The sequence below is a fragment of the Sceloporus undulatus genome, chromosome 2, assembly GCF_019175285.1.
Source record: "Sceloporus undulatus isolate JIND9_A2432 ecotype Alabama chromosome 2, SceUnd_v1.1, whole genome shotgun sequence".
Classification (NCBI taxonomy): domain Eukaryota; kingdom Metazoa; phylum Chordata; class Lepidosauria; order Squamata; family Phrynosomatidae; genus Sceloporus; species Sceloporus undulatus.
In genome coordinates, this window is record NC_056523.1 from 331,457,510 (window position 1) to 331,475,547 (window position 18,038).

At 43.9% G+C, this 18,038-nt stretch overlaps 1 protein-coding gene across 3 annotated transcripts; it reads right to left on the bottom strand.

The window, feature by feature from the left end:
* Positions 1-457: 457 nt before the first annotated feature.
* FANCG (FA complementation group G) lies at positions 458-18,032 on the bottom strand. Of its 3 annotated transcripts, XM_042449916.1 has the most exons (15): positions 17,928-18,008; positions 15,473-15,564; positions 12,884-12,974; positions 11,455-11,586; positions 11,013-11,206; positions 9,778-9,931; positions 8,710-8,840; positions 7,731-7,877; positions 7,220-7,383; positions 6,141-6,429; positions 4,566-4,894; positions 3,209-3,249; positions 2,873-3,049; positions 2,091-2,214; positions 458-711 (listed from the first exon to the last, which is right to left on the bottom strand). In XM_042449916.1, exons 2-15 carry the CDS (start codon positions 15,473-15,475, stop codon positions 600-602), a joined length of 2,088 nt encoding a protein of 695 aa, XP_042305850.1. In that variant the 5' UTR covers positions 15,476-15,564; positions 17,928-18,008; the 3' UTR covers positions 458-599. The 3 variants fall into 3 exon arrangements, with proteins under 3 accessions (XP_042305850.1, XP_042305851.1, XP_042305849.1); XM_042449917.1 differs by lacking the exon at positions 15,473-15,564 and having other exon boundaries at positions 6,141-6,207; positions 17,928-18,032; XM_042449915.1 differs by lacking the exon at positions 15,473-15,564 and having other exon boundaries at positions 17,928-18,032.
* Between the last annotated feature and the right edge of the window lie 6 nt (positions 18,033-18,038).

An 18,038-nucleotide genomic window follows, 5' to 3' on the forward strand; every position in this document is an offset into this window, starting at 1 on the left:
AGTCCTCAGTGCTTCAGAGAATGGAGCCATTACCCAGAAGCAGGTAAGTGGAAAGGCCCACATGTTTTTCCAGTTCAAAACAGCCATTCCACAAACCCATTGCAATGTCTGAGGTGCTATAACCTGCCATGTTTGCATCCCTTCATTCGTCCTTTTTCAGGTCCAGGCAAATAGGGCTGTTGTAGGTCAGAAGGATGAGCAACCAGAGGACAGCATCACTGTATGTGAGGAGGAAAAAGCTATCCTTGGCTTTACTCCTGTCTCTCCTTTGCACACACAAAAGGGGCAACCAAATTCAGCTTTTACTTCAGCGGGTCGGTAAGTTTTGCTTTACTATCTGTCTGAAGCAGTCGTCCAAGAAATTTCTGTCAGAACCACAGAAGAGGAGGAGGAACAAGAGATTTGCCCCACATGCCACAAACATCCAAAGGGCAAAGTTTTAAAAAAACAAAACCATGGGATTTTTATTATATACAGCTTGTTTCTGCAAATACACATACTTCCTTTTTGCATCAGTAACCCTCAAAAGCTACCCCCCCCTCCAAGGCAGAGAAGTCCAGTTGTCTGAAAGGAAAACAAGAAGACAGCACTGCCAACGTCTAGGGTTCCTGGTTGTTTCCCTCCAGAAACCTCTTCATGTCGCTGGTGAGAGACTCCACATGGGGAAACTTCATTTGTCTCACACACGGCTGCAGATATAATGGAAAGGATCTGAAATATATACATTAAAAAAAAGGGGGGGTACTAATGTTAAAGGTCTATTAAAGCAGACAAACGAAGGCTGTGATGAGAAAAGCGAGTTGCAGGCTGGGAGACAGCATGCTTGGCCTAGCACATCCAATGGTGTCATGTGCTGAAAGTGAGAAACACTTGTAAAAGCTCTGTAAAAACAGGAATGCATATCCAGCTATTTATGCATTTGTTTAATGTACGTCATAACCTTCTGGCTATGAGATTAAAACCAGGAACCCTTTTACGCTACACAGATGTAGCATTTTGAATCTGTTGTAGCATTATGGATTGGAAACCACGATAACTGTTGTGGTTCTGTCCTACGTAATCCTGGGATTTGTAGTTTTGTGAGATATTTAAATTTCTCTGCCACCAATCTCCACTTGGCTCCTCAGGCTATAAATCCTAGGATTCCACAGGATGAAACCATGGCAGCTAAAGTGGTTTCTAAAGTGCTATAACTGGAGTGTGAGAGGAGCAAAAGTGATTAAAACAAACCCCTAAAGTTTAAGCATTTAAATAAGCAATTCTAAAGTATTTTAGTCTGGTAAAGGAGACAAAAATGCAGCACACCACACTGAAGGACCCTTCTGCTGCAGTCAGTTCATAGCCTAGGAGCAGCCACCAAGAAGGCTGCTGCAGATGCTGACCATTATATTTGAACAAGCTTTTACACCCATGGTTCCTAAAAGCAAGGCTACCAGAGACACAGATATGTGAGATTAGTTGCCTAAAAAAACCAAAAACCAACCCCAGACAAATGAACAAAAACTCTGGGGAATTACAAGTTGTTGTTTTTTTGTTCTTCCCTCTTCAGAGGCAGGTATTGCCTTTGGGCTGTGACTACTGCTCCTGCTGGCCCTAACTTTCAAGCACAGATCCAGTATAAAGCACAGATAGGGCATCCTGTTAATCTCAGAGCACTTGTTTGCAAAATGCCATTTTTTTTCCAGCTCCAGAAAGAGAAAAAAATAATACTGTTTTGGCCCATTGAGCACCTGAGGCATCCCTTTGGCAGACTATAGCAGAATAGCTAGTAGCCAAAAGCAGAGTCTCAAAAGCAGCATGTCTTCCTATCCTTGAAATCACCTCATCCATGCCTAAACCAGGGGTGGATAATCCACCTGATTTGGACTACAGAACCTGTAGTCACTGATTATTGGCCCTGGGAGTTAGAGTCAGAAGCTTCTACAGGTTGCCTATCCCTTGTCCAGACGTTGTTGATGGCTGGCTGCTGGGAGGGAACTAGCTGGAGTCTACTCTGCTCCCAGAGTTACAGATGCCCACTCTTCCTGCTGCCTCCTGTGTTGGTGTGCAAGCAGCAGTCGAGCAGCATGTGCACATGCACTCTCACATACCCTTCTGCCATTTCATCCATCAATGCAGACTTTGGGAGGAACATCTGCCAGTGTGCAGCGGCTTCCTGCCTTCGGCCCAACTTCCACAGAGTGTGGAGGAAGTACAAATTTGCACTGGGATTGTCTGGAAGGGACAAAGGAAAGCATGGTGAAAGCTGACTTCAATACAGATGGCAGTCTTAAGCGAAATATCAAAAAGCTTCTGCTAACATCCTGTGTGGGATCCCACAGCATCTAGGGAGGAAGGTCCCATCTCATCCCCATCTCTGTCTTGAGCCTGATGGTCTCTGCTACTCTGGGCATTTGGTTTGCATCAGGAGACTCCAGATTCTGTGCTCTGCATTACAGGTCATCCACCAGGCACTCAAATGTTCCTTCAGCATAATTTCGCTGTAGGGCCAGAGCGGACAACTGCCACCCTCTCAGGGTCCAGGCATGTGTAGACTCCCCACAAGGCCCAGAAGGATCACACCTCTTCCCTGTGGCCCCTACATCCCAATTCCAAAAAGCTTCTGGGATGTGGGCCCTGGTGAGATCCTCTTCTCCAACCAGGAGGCAAACAACAATCAAGGCCCATAGCATGGCTCTCCATGGCCCCTAGAGGGCATGTGTGGGGTCCCCAATTGGGCTTTCAGCTGAGGGGGACTACATGTGAAGTACAGGCTCTGTTTCCTCTACCCCTGCTGCAAGGAGCACTGAGTCCACCCATGGCCAGTGACACTGGAGCAATTGCAAGCCATGCACTTTTCTACCTTAGCCAACAAATCTGAGGATTTCCATACCAGGACAGATGTGCAGACTGTACTGAAAATCCATCAAGGCCTTTTTCTCTTGCCCCAGCTCCAGAAACTGAGCCCCTCGTCCAGTCAGGGCCAGCTGCCTGATTTGGCCAAGAACCTTTGCTTCTGGTAGCCCCATTTGCTCCCAGTTCTCTTCAGTGCTGCTGTTGCAGCTGCCACCTGACAAAGAAAGCACATTGAGTAACCATCTCCCAGGTCTCGGACAAGCAAAATCAATAATTCCTGTTTTCTGGCAACTGTTAGGTTTTGCCTAACCCTGGAAAAGGGCCCTCTCTACCTGCCAGAAATCATTATAGCAAACAAGCGCCTGGGTCTTACCTGGACTCACAAAATGGACTCTCAGGAGATCATCAAGGGACCTATAAGGGAAAGAGGAAAGCAGAATCCTTTTGGCACACTCAAGAACAAGCAGCAAGAAGCTACAAGAGAAAATTCTTGTTATTTTAACAGTTTTCCTGACAGAAGGCAGAGCAGGCCTTATGGAGAGGGTTATATCTTTCTGCTTAACCAGAACCACACAAGCATAGCAACTGGAGGCTTGTACAGAGGACAGTAACCTTCAGCTCTTACAGCTTTGTTTTAAAATACAGATTGTCTGTCTTTCAAGGCTGCAAATGTAACACAGAGGTGGGAGTAGTATCATCAGCACTATTCCTCAGTGGCAAGGAGAAGCAAACATGCAACATCACACCGTTTAGAATGTTTTTAGAGAAAGGGCTTTTAAGAGAGTGCTGTACTGTTTTAATTATAATGCAAAGTGATCTTGTAGCACCTGTGAGACAAACTGAGCAAAAGATGTTGTAGCATAAGCTTTAGCAGCCTTGACATACTTTCTCAGATGCATGGAGTGAACTGCTGCCCAGGAAGGACCTTTATAATCAGACTGTATGGATAGCCATAAAACTGCCAAACTTCGTGGGTATGGTAATGAGTTGACAAGTTCAGGTTTAAGGATGGCTGTTGAGGGACCAGAGAAGGAGAAAAAATGTTGCTTGAGGCCAGGGTGGATGGATGCCATCCAAATGGTGGAGGGAGTTTCTGAATGTGGTGCAGGCAGGCTTTACTGAATTTCCATTCTGATTCTCAGCTACAACTTCTTTTACACAGTTAGTCTCAAAGATGCTACAAGATCCCTTTGTATACTGATATTCCAGAATAATACAGCTATGTCTCTGAATTCTGTTTTAATTGTAATGAAAAAGTGATCTTCTAGCACCTTTTTAGACTGAAAGATGATTGTAGCATAAACTTTTGTTTGATTAAATTGTGTTAATGTTATTGATAGTTTAATGCAGTGAGGTCATGTTTAACTTTATTGCTGTATAAGAAATCTTTACTCATCTTTATTTTCTACTACTGAGTATAACTCTTCCTTTCAATAATGGATAAGGAGAACTGGTCACAGATCAGCACAGCCACTGGTCCACAGCAATGGCCACCTTGAGGCCTGAAGAATAGATCCAGGGAGGGATACCAAGGGTACATGGGCAAAGGGAGTGACAGGAGACCAAAGATTTGGAACTGGGGGGCCAGTCTGGAGAGGAGTTCTCTCACAGCAGGGTGTAAAGGAAGATGATGATGCTCAGCATTTCCTCCCAGGCAAACAAAGAACAGAAAAGGCAGTCATAACAATCAGCCTGGTATCACAGACTGGGATCCTCGAGACCCAAGTTACCTGCTGAAGTGGCTGATGGCTTCCTTGACCTCTCCTTGCCTGGCCCAGCCCCATCCCTGGAGCAGATAGGCAGCTGCTCGCCAAAGGATGCAGCATAGGCTCTCTTGCTTCTGGAAGATGCTGGGAGACTTTGCCCACAGGACATCCTCATCACTTCTCAAGCCCGGTCCAATTCTCAGCTTCTTGGGGATCAGCTTACTTGTCTGCATGACCACCTCCTCACACACCACAATGGCATCTTCGTTCTTGGCCAGTTCCTCCAGTGCAGAGGCAGCTTCCAAGAACACTTCAGGGATCCTAGGCAAGGCCAGCTCCCCACTCTGGCACACCTGGGGAAATTGGAGAAATCACCCCACCACAGCCCCAACGATCAGAACACACTGTGCCTTCAGTACACAGCGTTACAGAGAGATTGCAACAAAGTCCACTGGGAATGTGAGCACCAAGGACCCAGCAGAACATAAACAGGTTATTTTTCCCCCATTTCCGAGCTCAGCTCCAGTGCTGGCTGTGACATATAAAGACCTATACAGCATTAGTCCAGGCTATTTGAAGGGCCATAACTCACTTTATGAGCCCATTAGAGCTCTAAGATGTGACAGAGAGGCCATTCTGTCTGCCACATCACCCTCTTAGGCTTATTTGTAGGAACAAGGGACACAGAGCCTTCTTGGTGGCTGCTCCCAGGCTCTGCAACTCCCTCTCTAGAGACGCCAGGATGGTCCTGTCCCTGTTCTCCTTTTGATGGTAAGTAAAAACATTTTTGTGCTGTCAGGCTCTTTCATACTAAAGAGGATTGGGGTTTTAAATGTTGTGCAATTCAGATTTTGAGGTTTGCATACAGTTTTTAAAATACATTTTAATATTTAATGTTTTTAACTCTATAAATTGCTGCATGGTTTTTTAAATGTTATAGTTATACTTTTTAATGTTTTTATATTGTTTTTCCACTATGGTTTTAAATCTGCTGTGAGCTGCCTTGAGTTCCTGTATCAGGAGAAAGGTGAGATATAAATCAATCAATCAATAATATATCCTAGTCCTTCATACCTTGAAATACCTGCTCTGGGTTTCCCCTAATCTTCTGAAAGTCATTCCCAAGAGGCTGCTATTGAGCTCCAAAACCCCACTAATTTTGCTTCTTGCTTTCTGGGTAGGTTGTGTGGGTAAAGTGGACAAGAGAGAGGCCTCTGTTGCTCTGAGATATCTAGGAAGAGAATGGCAACTTTGCCAAGTCCTTGCAAAAGGTCCTCTAATGTTTCAGACAAATCATGAAATATCCCAGCAAAATCTAGCTAAAAAGCTGTTAAACAGGAAGCTCCATAACCCTTTTACACTTTTGTTGGCATGGCAGAGGATGGTTGCCCCAGCAAAATGTAGCATTTTTCTTGTTGCTTAATGTCCTTTCTCTTTGTTATCTGTTACAATGGGTTTTCATGGGCCCAGTTTTACAGTTTTAATGTATAGTTGCCCTAGTCAGTCCAGTTCTTGAGAGTGGGAGAAGCCACATATCTGTGGAGGCAGATGAACAAAATGAGTTTGGTGATGTAGAGATAAGCTGCAGCAAGGACCTACCTGCTGAAGGGGCCCTTCTTGTAGCATGGCCAAGAGGTCAAGGTAGTGCTCTGCTGCTTCATTTGCCCTGCAGCAGAAAGGACAAGTCAAAAGGAGCCAAAAGGACACAACAGGGGCCTCACACTGCTGGAGCATGGCCATTTCAGTGGTGCTCCGTCCTCCAGTCAGTTCTTGCCAAGTTTTCTCATGGCTGGATGGGTGGCTGAGGCCCAACAGAAAAGCTTTGCAACATTTAGCACGGTGTAGTGTTTTGAATGCTGGACTGGGATTCAAAACTGGAAACCATACCCTATGAGGAGAGGGAGCTCGGTATTTTTAGCCTGGAGAAGATATGATAGCCCTGTTTAAATATGTGAAGGGATGTCGTATTGAGGATGGAGTAAGCTTGTTTTCTGCTGCTCCAGAGAATAGGACACGGAGCCATGGATTCAAGAGATTACACCTCAACATTGGAAAGAACTTCCTCATAGTAAGAGTAGCGGAATCTCTTTCTTTGGAGGTTTTTAAACAGAGACTGGATGGCCATCTGTCAGGGGTGCTTTGATTGTGTCTTCCTGCATGGCAGGGGGTTGGACTGGATGGCCCTTGTGGTCTCTTCAAACTCTATGAATCTATGATTTTGGGAGACTACAGTGTGAGTCTCTGTTCAGTCATGGAAACTCAGCAGGTGACTTCAGCAAGTCCCACTCCCCCAGCATCGGAGGAGGGCCATGTTAACTCTTCTCTTAACAAATATTGCCAAGGACAGTCAGCATAGTGTAGTAGTCTGAGTGCTGGGACAAGGTCTCCAGGAGACCAGGGTTTGAACACCTGATCAGCCATGGAAATATCCAGGTGATTTTTGGCGAGTCACACTGTTTCAGGCTCAGACGAAGGTAAGAGCAAACCTCTGAATAATAAATCTTTCCAAGAAAATCCTGTGAGAGAGTTAGTATACTGTCACCATAAGTCAGAAACAAATAGAAGGCACACACCACAAGAACAACACAAAATGCTCTCCCTAAGGAAATGAAGACTGACTGTCAAATTAGCCATGGGGCACCCCATGTATCATGAAGGATGTGTGAGAGGGCACTCACCTCCTTGCCTGAAGGCACCTCTGTGCCAACAGGTATTTTACTCCTGAAGGACACTTCTGGACAAAGAAAGGGGACAGTCGAGATGAACGAACGAGATGCTCTATTCTGATTAGGAAACACGGTTGGACCGACTCTCTAGTCACCTGTGCAGGGCCATCCAAAGCCTGGAGTATAGAAGATGTAGGGAAACAGGTACTTTTAAGGCAGTAAAACTCTGTTCTTTAGCAAGCAAGAGGCAAAATGCAGCCATGCAGAAAACTGCTTTGGTTTGCTTCCTATGTCCCCTTTTCACAAGGGGGTTCTGGATCCCTGAATGATCCAGAAGCCCCTCCTATACTGATCATAGAATCGTAGAGCTGTGCTTGTACATAGACAGGCTTCTCCAGTCAGACTCTGCAGCTAGCTAGCTAACTAGGGAGCTCTCCTCATTCCCATTTCCAGGCAGAGAAGTTAGAATATCAATGCAGATATTTGGCTCCATCCCACAGATCTGGGATCCCCTTCAACATACCTGATAAAGCAAAGTCAAGGACTCCAGCTCCGCCTCCAGGAGGTCCAGTTGGCGGTACAACAAGGCTGCTTGGTACAAGGCAGGAAGGAATGTGAAATCCACCTGCAGGGCTCGTCTCAGGTGCTGCATTGCCACCTGTGGCTTGCCCTGGAGTGAAGAGAAGCATGTGAAGTAAGAGAGAAAGCTTGTCTTGGAGAAAACAAGACTGCAATCCCAAGGAGTACCTCAGGAGTCTATTGTGCTACCTTCCCATAGACCATGATGCTTGATGGAATGCCCAAAAATGTCTGCTTCTCTCTTTCTGTGCTGTGTAAGTTGCATACTGGCCAGAGTACTTCAATACCAACCCATGCTAAACTCATCTTTGACTAAAGGTTAAGAGAAGAAGCCCAAGGAAAGATTTATTGCTGCTTATTACTGGACTTCAGCAACAAAAAACATTTTTCACAAGTGAATTATTTTATTCCTTATAAATATAGAGCTAGAAGAGACCACAAGGGCCACCCAAGGGCAGACAGTGAAGGAGACAGGAAAATAACCACAAGACACATTTCCTACGGAGACATATTTTCTTTGCTTTTGAAAACTAGAAAAGAAAGAATGGGAGGGAGGGCTGGTGGATTAAAACTAACTGGAAATGAGAAAACACTTATTTTCTAGTTTCTCTGCAGCATTGCCTTCTAGGATCTTTCTTGCTTAACAAACCAAGCATGAGCCTTGCTGTCTACCATTAGACAACCACAACTCAGTGGAAAAACACTGCAGGACAGGAGGAAAGAGACCTGGACACACATGCAGTTTCTGTTGTGGGATTTGCAGTCACTCAGATACTTCAACACAGGCAGGGCACATTGAAGTCAGCTGTTTCTGACAGAGCTTTGTTCTGTATGTGACACTTTCCTCTCCTTCCTGCCCTAAATTCATGTACCATGTCACCTCATGAACATCCTGCACAAACACGCAACAAAAACACTCATACCAGTTTCAAGGTGCAGCATCCCATTAAGGTGAAGGTCTGGGCAAGGACTCGCTTAGAAGACAGCCCAGCAGCAGCTGCTTGGAGAAAGGCAAGAGCAGCAGGGCTATCACCAGCTTCAAGTTTCTGAATACCTGGAACAGAGAGGAAAGCCTCAAATGGGTCCCCATCCAACAGCCCTCCAGAGCAAGGCATAGAGAGGGGTGAACTTGGGGCAGGACCTGGCAATCTCCCATTGCCAAGAGGCTTAAAAGGTGAGGGTAGGCAGTTTCCAGGGAGTGGGGGACAGCCCCCATAACCAAGTGCTGCTTGGAGAAAAGCATTCTTGGAAGGTGCTTCTCATGATGGAACATTCTTCTCATGAAGACCCCTCCCAAAGCCACAGCATCACAGATATTAAGAAAGACCCACAAAGCAACTGAAATGGCTAGTCTGGAAAGATCCATATCTAGAACATCCTGAGGAATAGAACGTGGTCTGGAACATAATGCATGCTATTTCAGCTGGCAAGTACTTGGTACCCAGAGGCAGGTAGACAAGAGTTCTACATTTGTGTGTGTGTGTGTGTATATATATATATACACACACACACACACACACACACTTAAAAATCATTTTTCAGAATCTGTAATTAAATTTACTGAATGTTAGGACAAACATCTTCACATTAAATGGATAATGGTAACTGGGAAAAATACCAAGAAAGGGGTATTCTTGTTGCTGAGCAGGTCGCTTGGGCTGTGTGCCTTCAATGCCACATTCTGATCTTATCCAAATTCTGATCTTCTCAAACCTGAGGCCATGAGGTGGATTGGAATAACTTCTAATAAGCAACTATGAGTGCTACAGTTTTGTTATAACCCCCTCACTTGTCTTTCTCACTAATACTTGAGCATCCCTCCTGTGTTAAATTTGTTTTACACACTAACTCACAGTTAATTTTGATTCCAAAATTTGTGGAAGATTCTTTGTTGCAAAATCTGTGGAACAGTCACTGGAAATGAAAAGATTCAAATGAGGAGGACTAATGTGAGCAAGGGGCAGGCAGAGAAAGGATACTACCAGCCTTACCTTGCAAGAAGGCAGCTGAAGTCCACAGCATCTCTTTCAGGTCTTGCAAACTCTGTGCCACAAGGGGGTCAGATCCCTCCATATCACATGGATTCCACGTCTGTAGCAGTGAAAGAAGCTCATTTTGAGAGCCAGGGCAAGAAGCCCCCAGGTCCTGGGAAAGGAGTAACGAATGAAGATAAGGAGTTTTCTGACATTTTAAAGACAAATCAATTTCTTGTGCTTTTCCAGATCCCGTTCTGTTGTTGGGGATCAGAATAGCAGAGAGTTAGAGGAGAAGGTGAAGGTAGAAGATGTCTACCTCAAATTATAACCAACAAGACAATAATCAGAAATGGGCACACAGGTACCTTCATCCCACCTTCCTTCAAAATGGCCGGTGAGGCGAACACAGTCAATGCATGTCTGGACGACTTTGTTCAGAGATCATTGCAGAATCAGCTGGACCAGTTTCTGCTAGGGTCATAGGAAGCTGCCTTTATGCTGAGTCAGACCCGTGGGAATCTATATAGCCCAATATTGGTAACTCTGGCGCGTTACAGACCGCCCAAAAAGGGTGGTCTCGCGCCACTGCTGGTTGCTCCGCGAGGGAGCCACAGCAGCCAAACTGCGCGGCTTCCTCACGGAGCAAAAAGAAGCCCCAAAATGGCGCTTCTTCTTGCGCCCGGATGGGACACCATGAGGCACTACTCATGCATTCGCGGTGTCATATCCAGGGCGTGACGTGCAGACACTATGCGTCTGGCATGTAAAAATGGCAGCGCCCATGTGTATAGGGCACCGCCATTTTTACGCCCCTGTCACGTGCTAGGGGTGAGGCTGGTGTGGACGCTAGGTCCTCGGCCAACCCCTAGCACGTGACAGGGGCGCCGCAAAGGCCCGTTTGTAATGGACCTCTGACTTGCAACCATGGCTCTTCAAAATTTCAGGCAGGGTTCTCCTCCCAGCCCTACGCAGAGATCACAAGTATACCCTCCTAATAATTTCCTATTTGAGGATTAACGAGACTCAATCCTGTTTAGTTTATGAAATCAGACAAGATGAGGTGGGTTCAAAGTTATGTGGTGGTTCTTACTGAGAGAAATCCTCATCTGGAGCATGCTATCAGCATGCTGTATCACCACAAGGCTTCTGCTCATAAGTCAAGATAAAACCATCAGGTTTCCCCTAGAAAGATGGGGTGAGGCAATGCCTTCATGGGAGGGCTATGCAGAGCCAGACTGTAGCTATCTTACCTTGGCACCACTCAGAATCCGAAAGAGACCTTCCACAGCTTCCAGGCGGTTTGCCATCAGCCAAAGTGCAGCCTGCAGGGCAGCCAGTCGGTGCAGAGAGGCCTGGAGCTCCTCAGGGATCCTTCCCTGGAGAATCCTCTCCCAGCATTCCTCTGAGCAGACACCCCGGTCAGATACAGAACAAGCCTCAAGCACTAGCAAAGACAGATGGAAAAGTTGATTGTTCATGGCAGAGGGTGGGAGAAGAAAAGAACAACAAGTTTCTACTACATCATGGGGGCTTGCGTACAGAAAGGCTAGTTAGATGCAGATCTAGAATCCAGAGGAAGGGTTATTTGCATTCCAACCCCTTTCTGCACAGGCACAATTTTCCTTCATTAAGCCTGGTTACCTTGGTTCTATAATCCATCAGATGAATAGTAGTGAGAATCATCTTCCTTACCTCTACTGAGTCCATGGTCTATTAATGTCAAAAGCTCCTCATCAGAACTGCTGGACAGATTAATATCAAAGAGGAGAGCGTTGTAGAGGACTGTCAGCTCCAGTGGAAGAGCTGGGAGGGCAGCCGGAAGCCCTGCAATGACACAAAACAGCCAGATCACATCTCAGAGCTTGATCAACAGGGGAGTCCCTCCAGCCACAGATCCTCCTGTTCAAAATGAAGACTTCAGAAAACCTGAAGCCTTCTTGGTTAGGGTGGCACTTGGTCAGGAATCACCTGGGGACAGAGGCAGAACTAAGGCAGAACTGAGGAAGAGTTCTTTAATGGTAGTTTAATCCATGCCAATAATATTCTGGTTTTACAGGGTCTTAGGTCCAAGAAGGTGCAATATATTAATGTGAACAAAACTAATTACATCACATCAAAATCTTCAAAGGCAGGCATAAGAAACAGATTAGGCTTACAGAATAGTGATTGCTCAAATTTGGCCTTTTAAAGGCAAAACAACCGCACCTAACCCCTGCCCCAGAGTTCCTGACTGGGTCTGCATTATGAGAGACTCTGCAACCAAAGCAACACACAAATCTAGACTTCTACCCACCTCCTTCTACTAACTTCTTCCACAACAGATATCTTTGCCCATATGTCTAATATGCATGAAAGTCAAAGGCCTTTATGGCTGACATCCATAGTTTTTTGTGGGGTTTGGGGGCTATGTGGCTGTGTTCTTGAAGAGTTTATTCCTGACATTTAGCCTGCATCTGTGACTGGCATCTTCAGAGAATGGTGACATCGAGTTGTGTGGGATATATATATGTGTGTGTGTGTGTGTATGTATATATATATATATATATTGTGTGACCCTTGGTTGAGGGGGAAGTGATTTCCCAGCAGAAAATGGAGCACTAATTAAATAGACACAAAGCCTTCTGGCATATTCCTTCCACCCTGAGCCCTGGCCATTCAACAACAGACCAACACATAGATTAACATGTAAATCACCTCCTCTATATATATCCCACACACCTCCATGCCAGCATTCTCTGAAGATGCCAGCCATAGATACAGGTGAAACATCAGGAATAAACTCTTTCAGAACACAGCCAAAACACAAAAACTATTTTAAAACAAACTAATAAGATAGTTATTTCCATTTTTATTCTGGAAACAACTCCGCAACAGCAAGATACTTGCGCTATAGAATACAGCACATACTTCAGCTCAGATAAACACAGACTTGTTACAGTGAACTCTGTACTGGATGAAGGGAGAGAATCCCATAGAACACAAGCAAAGCAATTCCACTACAGAGGATAGGTGATAGGTGGGGCAAATGACTCCAAAGGGAGATACCAAAACCATACTGCATGATTACCTAGAGAACCTTCAAACCACTTTTCTCTCTACCAAGTAAGGCTTTTGGAGATACCTTGGATTTTCTGCAGCAACTTGGTGAAGGCGAGGCGGCATTGCTGAGCTGTTTGTGTCACTGAGCAGTCGGAGCCTGAAGACCTTGTTGCCTACCAAGGAGAAAGGATGATGCAGCTTGAAGGGACCGTAGTCGGTATCAGTGCATATCTTCTGCCACAGGCCAAGGAGGCAGGCAAACTTGCAAGCAGAATTATTATTTACTGCTTTATTCTTTATTTATACCTTTTCTAAGTGAGTAAAGAGACAGCATGCTGAGGCTCTCACTACAAAGCAAACTATTACTTGTGAAGATCATAAGCAATGACTCTGGAGAACAGGGTTTGATTCCTAGCTCAGCCATGAAACCCACTGGGTGGCCTTGGGGGAGTCACACTCTCTCAGCCTCAGGGAAACGCAAGGGCAAACCTCCTCTGAACAAACCTTGCCAAGAAAACCCCATGATAGGCTGACTTTAGGGTTAGCATAAGTCAGAAACAACTTGAAGGCCCACAACAACAACAATATTTTTTTAAAAAGTCTGGCTATTATTATTATGTCTCAACTCTCCTATTAGAACAACAGTGACTGTTTGAATTTGAACATTTTAACTTTAACAGTTTATGGGTAATTTTCAAGTTGCGACCAGCATCCAGCCTCGGTTGCTTTTTTAAAAATCCTTTTATTTTATAGTGCAAGAAATGCCATTCAGAAACAAATCCTTCACTTGACACAGTGGTTCTCAACCTTACTAATGCTGCGACCCTTTAAGACAGTACCTCATGTTGTGGTGACCCCCAACCATAAAATAATTTGCATTGCTACATGCAAATATGTGTTTTCCAATGGTCTTAGGCGACCCCCATGAAAGGGTCATTCGACCCCCAAAGGGGTCCCGACCCACAGGTTGGGAACCACTGACTTGACAGAAGCCCAACCAAAACAATTTGCTGTAAAAGAACACTTTTTAAAAGGACAATTATTCTTCAAGCTGGCGGCTGTAACGTCTTAATTTTCTCGTTTAGTCCTATATTGCCATAATCTTAGACATCAGTTCCACTGTTTGGACGCCCGCTGGCCCCCAAAAATGGTTTTATTCAGGCAGGCTTTTAAATGCATAATCATGGGGTGGCTTTCATATTGGGGGGAGATGTAGTTATGATATGTTTTTTAATGTTAGTGGGTTAGGGACAATTTTATGCCATTTCTATTTGTTTTTTTTTAATTGTTTGAAAACTTTTATTGTAAAGTTTTAAAAAATGTTTTAATTTGTATGTAAGAGAATGTAAGAGTGATGTAAAGCAAAGGAGAAAATAAGGACAAAGATTTTATAGATATTATAGACAAAGATTAGCGAGGTTAAGATAGGTAGAAGATTAAAGACTGGGTATGTAAGTTTGTGGAAAGAAAATCTGTAGAATGAATGTGTAAGTTTGTAGAATGAATCTGTTTATTTTACGTTGTCTGTTTGGGAGCCTTAAATTTGTCTGCTTGTTTCTTTGAGAAATAACAAAAGTAATAATTTTTAAAAATGTTTTTATTTGTAAGCCGCCCCAGGTCCCTTATAAAAAATAAGGTAAATGAATAAATAAAATAGTGCAAAAAACAAAACAAAACAAAGCCCTTGTTTAAACAAGCAAACCAAGAAGAGCTCTTTTGTAGTGTGTGTGTGTGTGTGTGTGTTTTAACATTATAGTAAAGTCAGGTGGGCTGGATGCCTTTGTTTCCCTGTTTTGTTTGTATATTCTTTTTAATTTCAATTTTTGTTAGGTTTTTTATTGTTAAGTCTTTCCTTATATAGGGTTGTGTTTTTTTAGATATGGAAAACTTGTATGCATTTGTTGGTATGTTTGGTTTTTAATTTTAAAAAAATCTTTTTTTAACAAACTCTTCCCCCCAAAACAAACAAATGTTGATGTTGTTGTTGTGAGTTGGTGGGTTTGGGACAGAACTCAAAGTGAGAGTTACTGTTTAGGGGTTGAAGAGCCTGAGGGACTAGGTAATACTGCAGAGAAAGGCAGTTAAAAGTTTAAAAAGCCCCAAGAGAGGACTAAGAGAGTCCTGGGGAAAGTGAGGAAAGTCTTAGTCTCTGAGGAGAATAGTAGTCAGTGAAAAGTGAAGTAGTTAACAATAGTGTAAGAAACAAGAATATAATAAAGATTTTGAATGGTTTTGGATGCTGGTGCTGACCTATGAAGCCCTATATGGCTCATGGCCATGCTATCTGGCCGATCGTATCTGCCCAAATGAACCAGCCCAGGCCCTGAGATCCTCAGGGGAGGCCCTTTTCCCCATCCCAAGTGCAGTTGGCGGGGCAAGAGAGAAGAGGGCCTTTTCTGTGGCTGCCCCAAGAGGTTGGCACTCCCTGCCTAGGGAAACCAGAATGGCCTTTCCTGGATGGCTCCCACCGACAGGCAAAAACCTTCCTCTTCAGTACGTTGAGAGATCTTGCAGCACCTTTGAGACTAACTCAAAGAAATGAATTCTTTCTTTTTTTGAATTTATATTTTTATCATATTATATACATTAAAAACTCTTGTTATATCACTTTTATACAAAAAAGTGGTCTGATAATATCAGTACCACAAATATCTGGATGTCAGTCGTATACCATAGACTTCCACAGTTTGTTCAGTGATCGTTCCTGGGCTTCTCCTTTGCTTCCGAACTCTTTGGACACTCTGAAACATTATTGCCCGTTTCCTGGAATGATATTACAAGGATTACATCTCTTCACACAAGCAAAACATAGCTATCCAGAATATAAACCCACTTTTCTTGTCCTGCATCTTATCTCCATATTCTTTTACAATAATCTACTATCGGAGACCACTCCTCCTCCATCGCTTCTACATCTTTCTCTGATGTAAAAGAAAGAAAGTCTTTCAATTACAGTAGTCTCAAAGGTGCTACAAGATCTCTCTGTGTATTGATTCTACAGATTAACGCGGCTATATCTTTGAATTCTGCCTTCCTTTTCAGACAGGAGAAAGCTTTTAAAGAACAGCCTTGGGTCCTATATTGTTTTAATGTATTTTAAAGATTTTTATCTTTTTAAAGCATTTGATATTTTAAGATGTAATTCTTTTTAATTATTGTAGTCATTTAATTCTATTTTAATGTGCTATTTTGTATGATTTTAACTGTATTGTATTTTTAATGTTGTAAGCTGCCCTGAGGCCGAGTCTTGGGGGAAGAGAGGGATACAAATAAATATAATAATAATAATAATAATAATAATAATAGGGTTACTGTAACAAACAAGGACAGGAAACCACAATCGTAACACAGTGTAACAAATAAAGTATGCAAACAAGGTATCAGCTATGAACAACATCCCACACAAATGATACTGTGTTTAATGAACTTATAGCGGTGTTTCAATAGATGACTGTTTGGAGTGCTTTCAAAGATTCAGTCACGCGCTGCTGGCATCAAGGGAAATATTTTATTAGTAAGTCCCTTGAGTAATTTTTTGGGAAAAGTAGGTCTTTGTCACAGATCGGTGGCAACTGTGGCACAAGGTGACAGAGAAATAAAAAGTGGTTTTAAAAAATAAAAAGGTTTTGAGCATTTTGCCACATTGTCATCTTCATAAATTGCTGGCAGCAGTGAGATAACAAAACCCACTGAGGAAAATAATTGGGTGAGGGAGTAATGCCACTGCCTCTGGATATCTTGCAGCATAGAATCATAGAGTTGGAAGAGACTGCATGGGCCCTGATCCAGTCCAACCCCCTTCTGCCATGCAGGAAATCCAAATCAAAGCATCCCCAGCAGATGACCATCTAGCCTCTGTTTAAAGACCTCCAAGGAAGGAGACTCCACTACACTCCGAGGAAGGAGTTTGTTCCACTGTCGAACAGCCCTTACTCTCAGGAAGTTCCTCCTGATATTGAGGTGGAATCTCTTTGCCCTCCTTTGGACATGCTCCAGTTTCTCAATGTCCTTTTTGAATTGTGGTGCCCAGAACTGGTCACAGTATTCCAGGTGGGGCCTGACCAAAGCAGAATACAGTGGCACTATTACTTCTCTTGATCTAGACACTATACTTTTATTGATGCAGCCTAGAATTGCATTGGCCTTTTTAGCTGCCGCATCACACTGTTGACTCACGTTCAACTTGTGGTCTACTTGGACTCCCAGATCCCTTTCACATGTAGTTTTATTCAGCCAGGTGTTCCCCATCCTATATCTGTGCATTTTATTTTTCCGCCCTAAGTGCAGTACCTTACATTTCTCTGTGTTGAATTTCATTTTGTTAGTTTTGGCCCAGCTTTCTAGTCTATTCAGGTCATTTTGAATCTTGATCCTGTCCTCTGGGGTATTAGCTATTCCCCCTAATTTGGTATCATCTGCAAATTTGATAAGTATGCTGTCTATTCCTTCATCTAAGTCAGGGGTAGGCAACCTGCAGCCCGCGGGCTGGATGTGGCCCGGAGAGGCCTTGGGACCGGCACCAGCCCAGTCCTGCCACCGGTATTTATTTATTTAAAAAACTATTTAATTATTTATTTTTTGGCTTGGGCCCCCGGCTCAAAAGGGTTGCCTACCCCTGCTCTAAGTCATGGATAAAGCATAATCTACTAAGGTTAGGTCTCTGGATAGACTGCCTCTGGCTGTGGAGGGTCTAATGATTTATTTTATGTTTTCTCATTGTTATATTTAGGTATTTTGTTATATATGTAAAGGGGGAGGGAATCATTTGTATTGCGTTGTATTGCATTAAGGGTTGCATTGTATGTTATGTGTGTATTGGATTTTATTCTGGTATTACTGTATTGCCTTTTACTGTATTTTATAGACTTGCTTTTGTAATTTTGTAAACCGCCCGATCCTTTGGAAAGGCGGTATATAAATAAAACTTATTAATGTTGTTGTTGTTGTTATTAAACACACTCGGACCTCTCTGGCAGCGTAGCAACTTCTCCACCGAATAGTCAGGAGAACTACAGCTCCCAGAATCCCTCAGCCAGCATGCCGACGCGGAGGATTCTGGGAGCTGTAGTCCCAAAAAAGCCAACTCCCCCTCCCTCTTTCTTTCTCGAAGGAAGCCGAGCGGTTACCCTCCGCCAGCGCCGGACCAGGCCGTCGTTCTCCTCCCGCCAAAGGCTCACACAGCTCTCGCTGGCAGACATGGCTCTCTCTCTCTCTCTCTCTCTCCCGCCGCCGCCGCC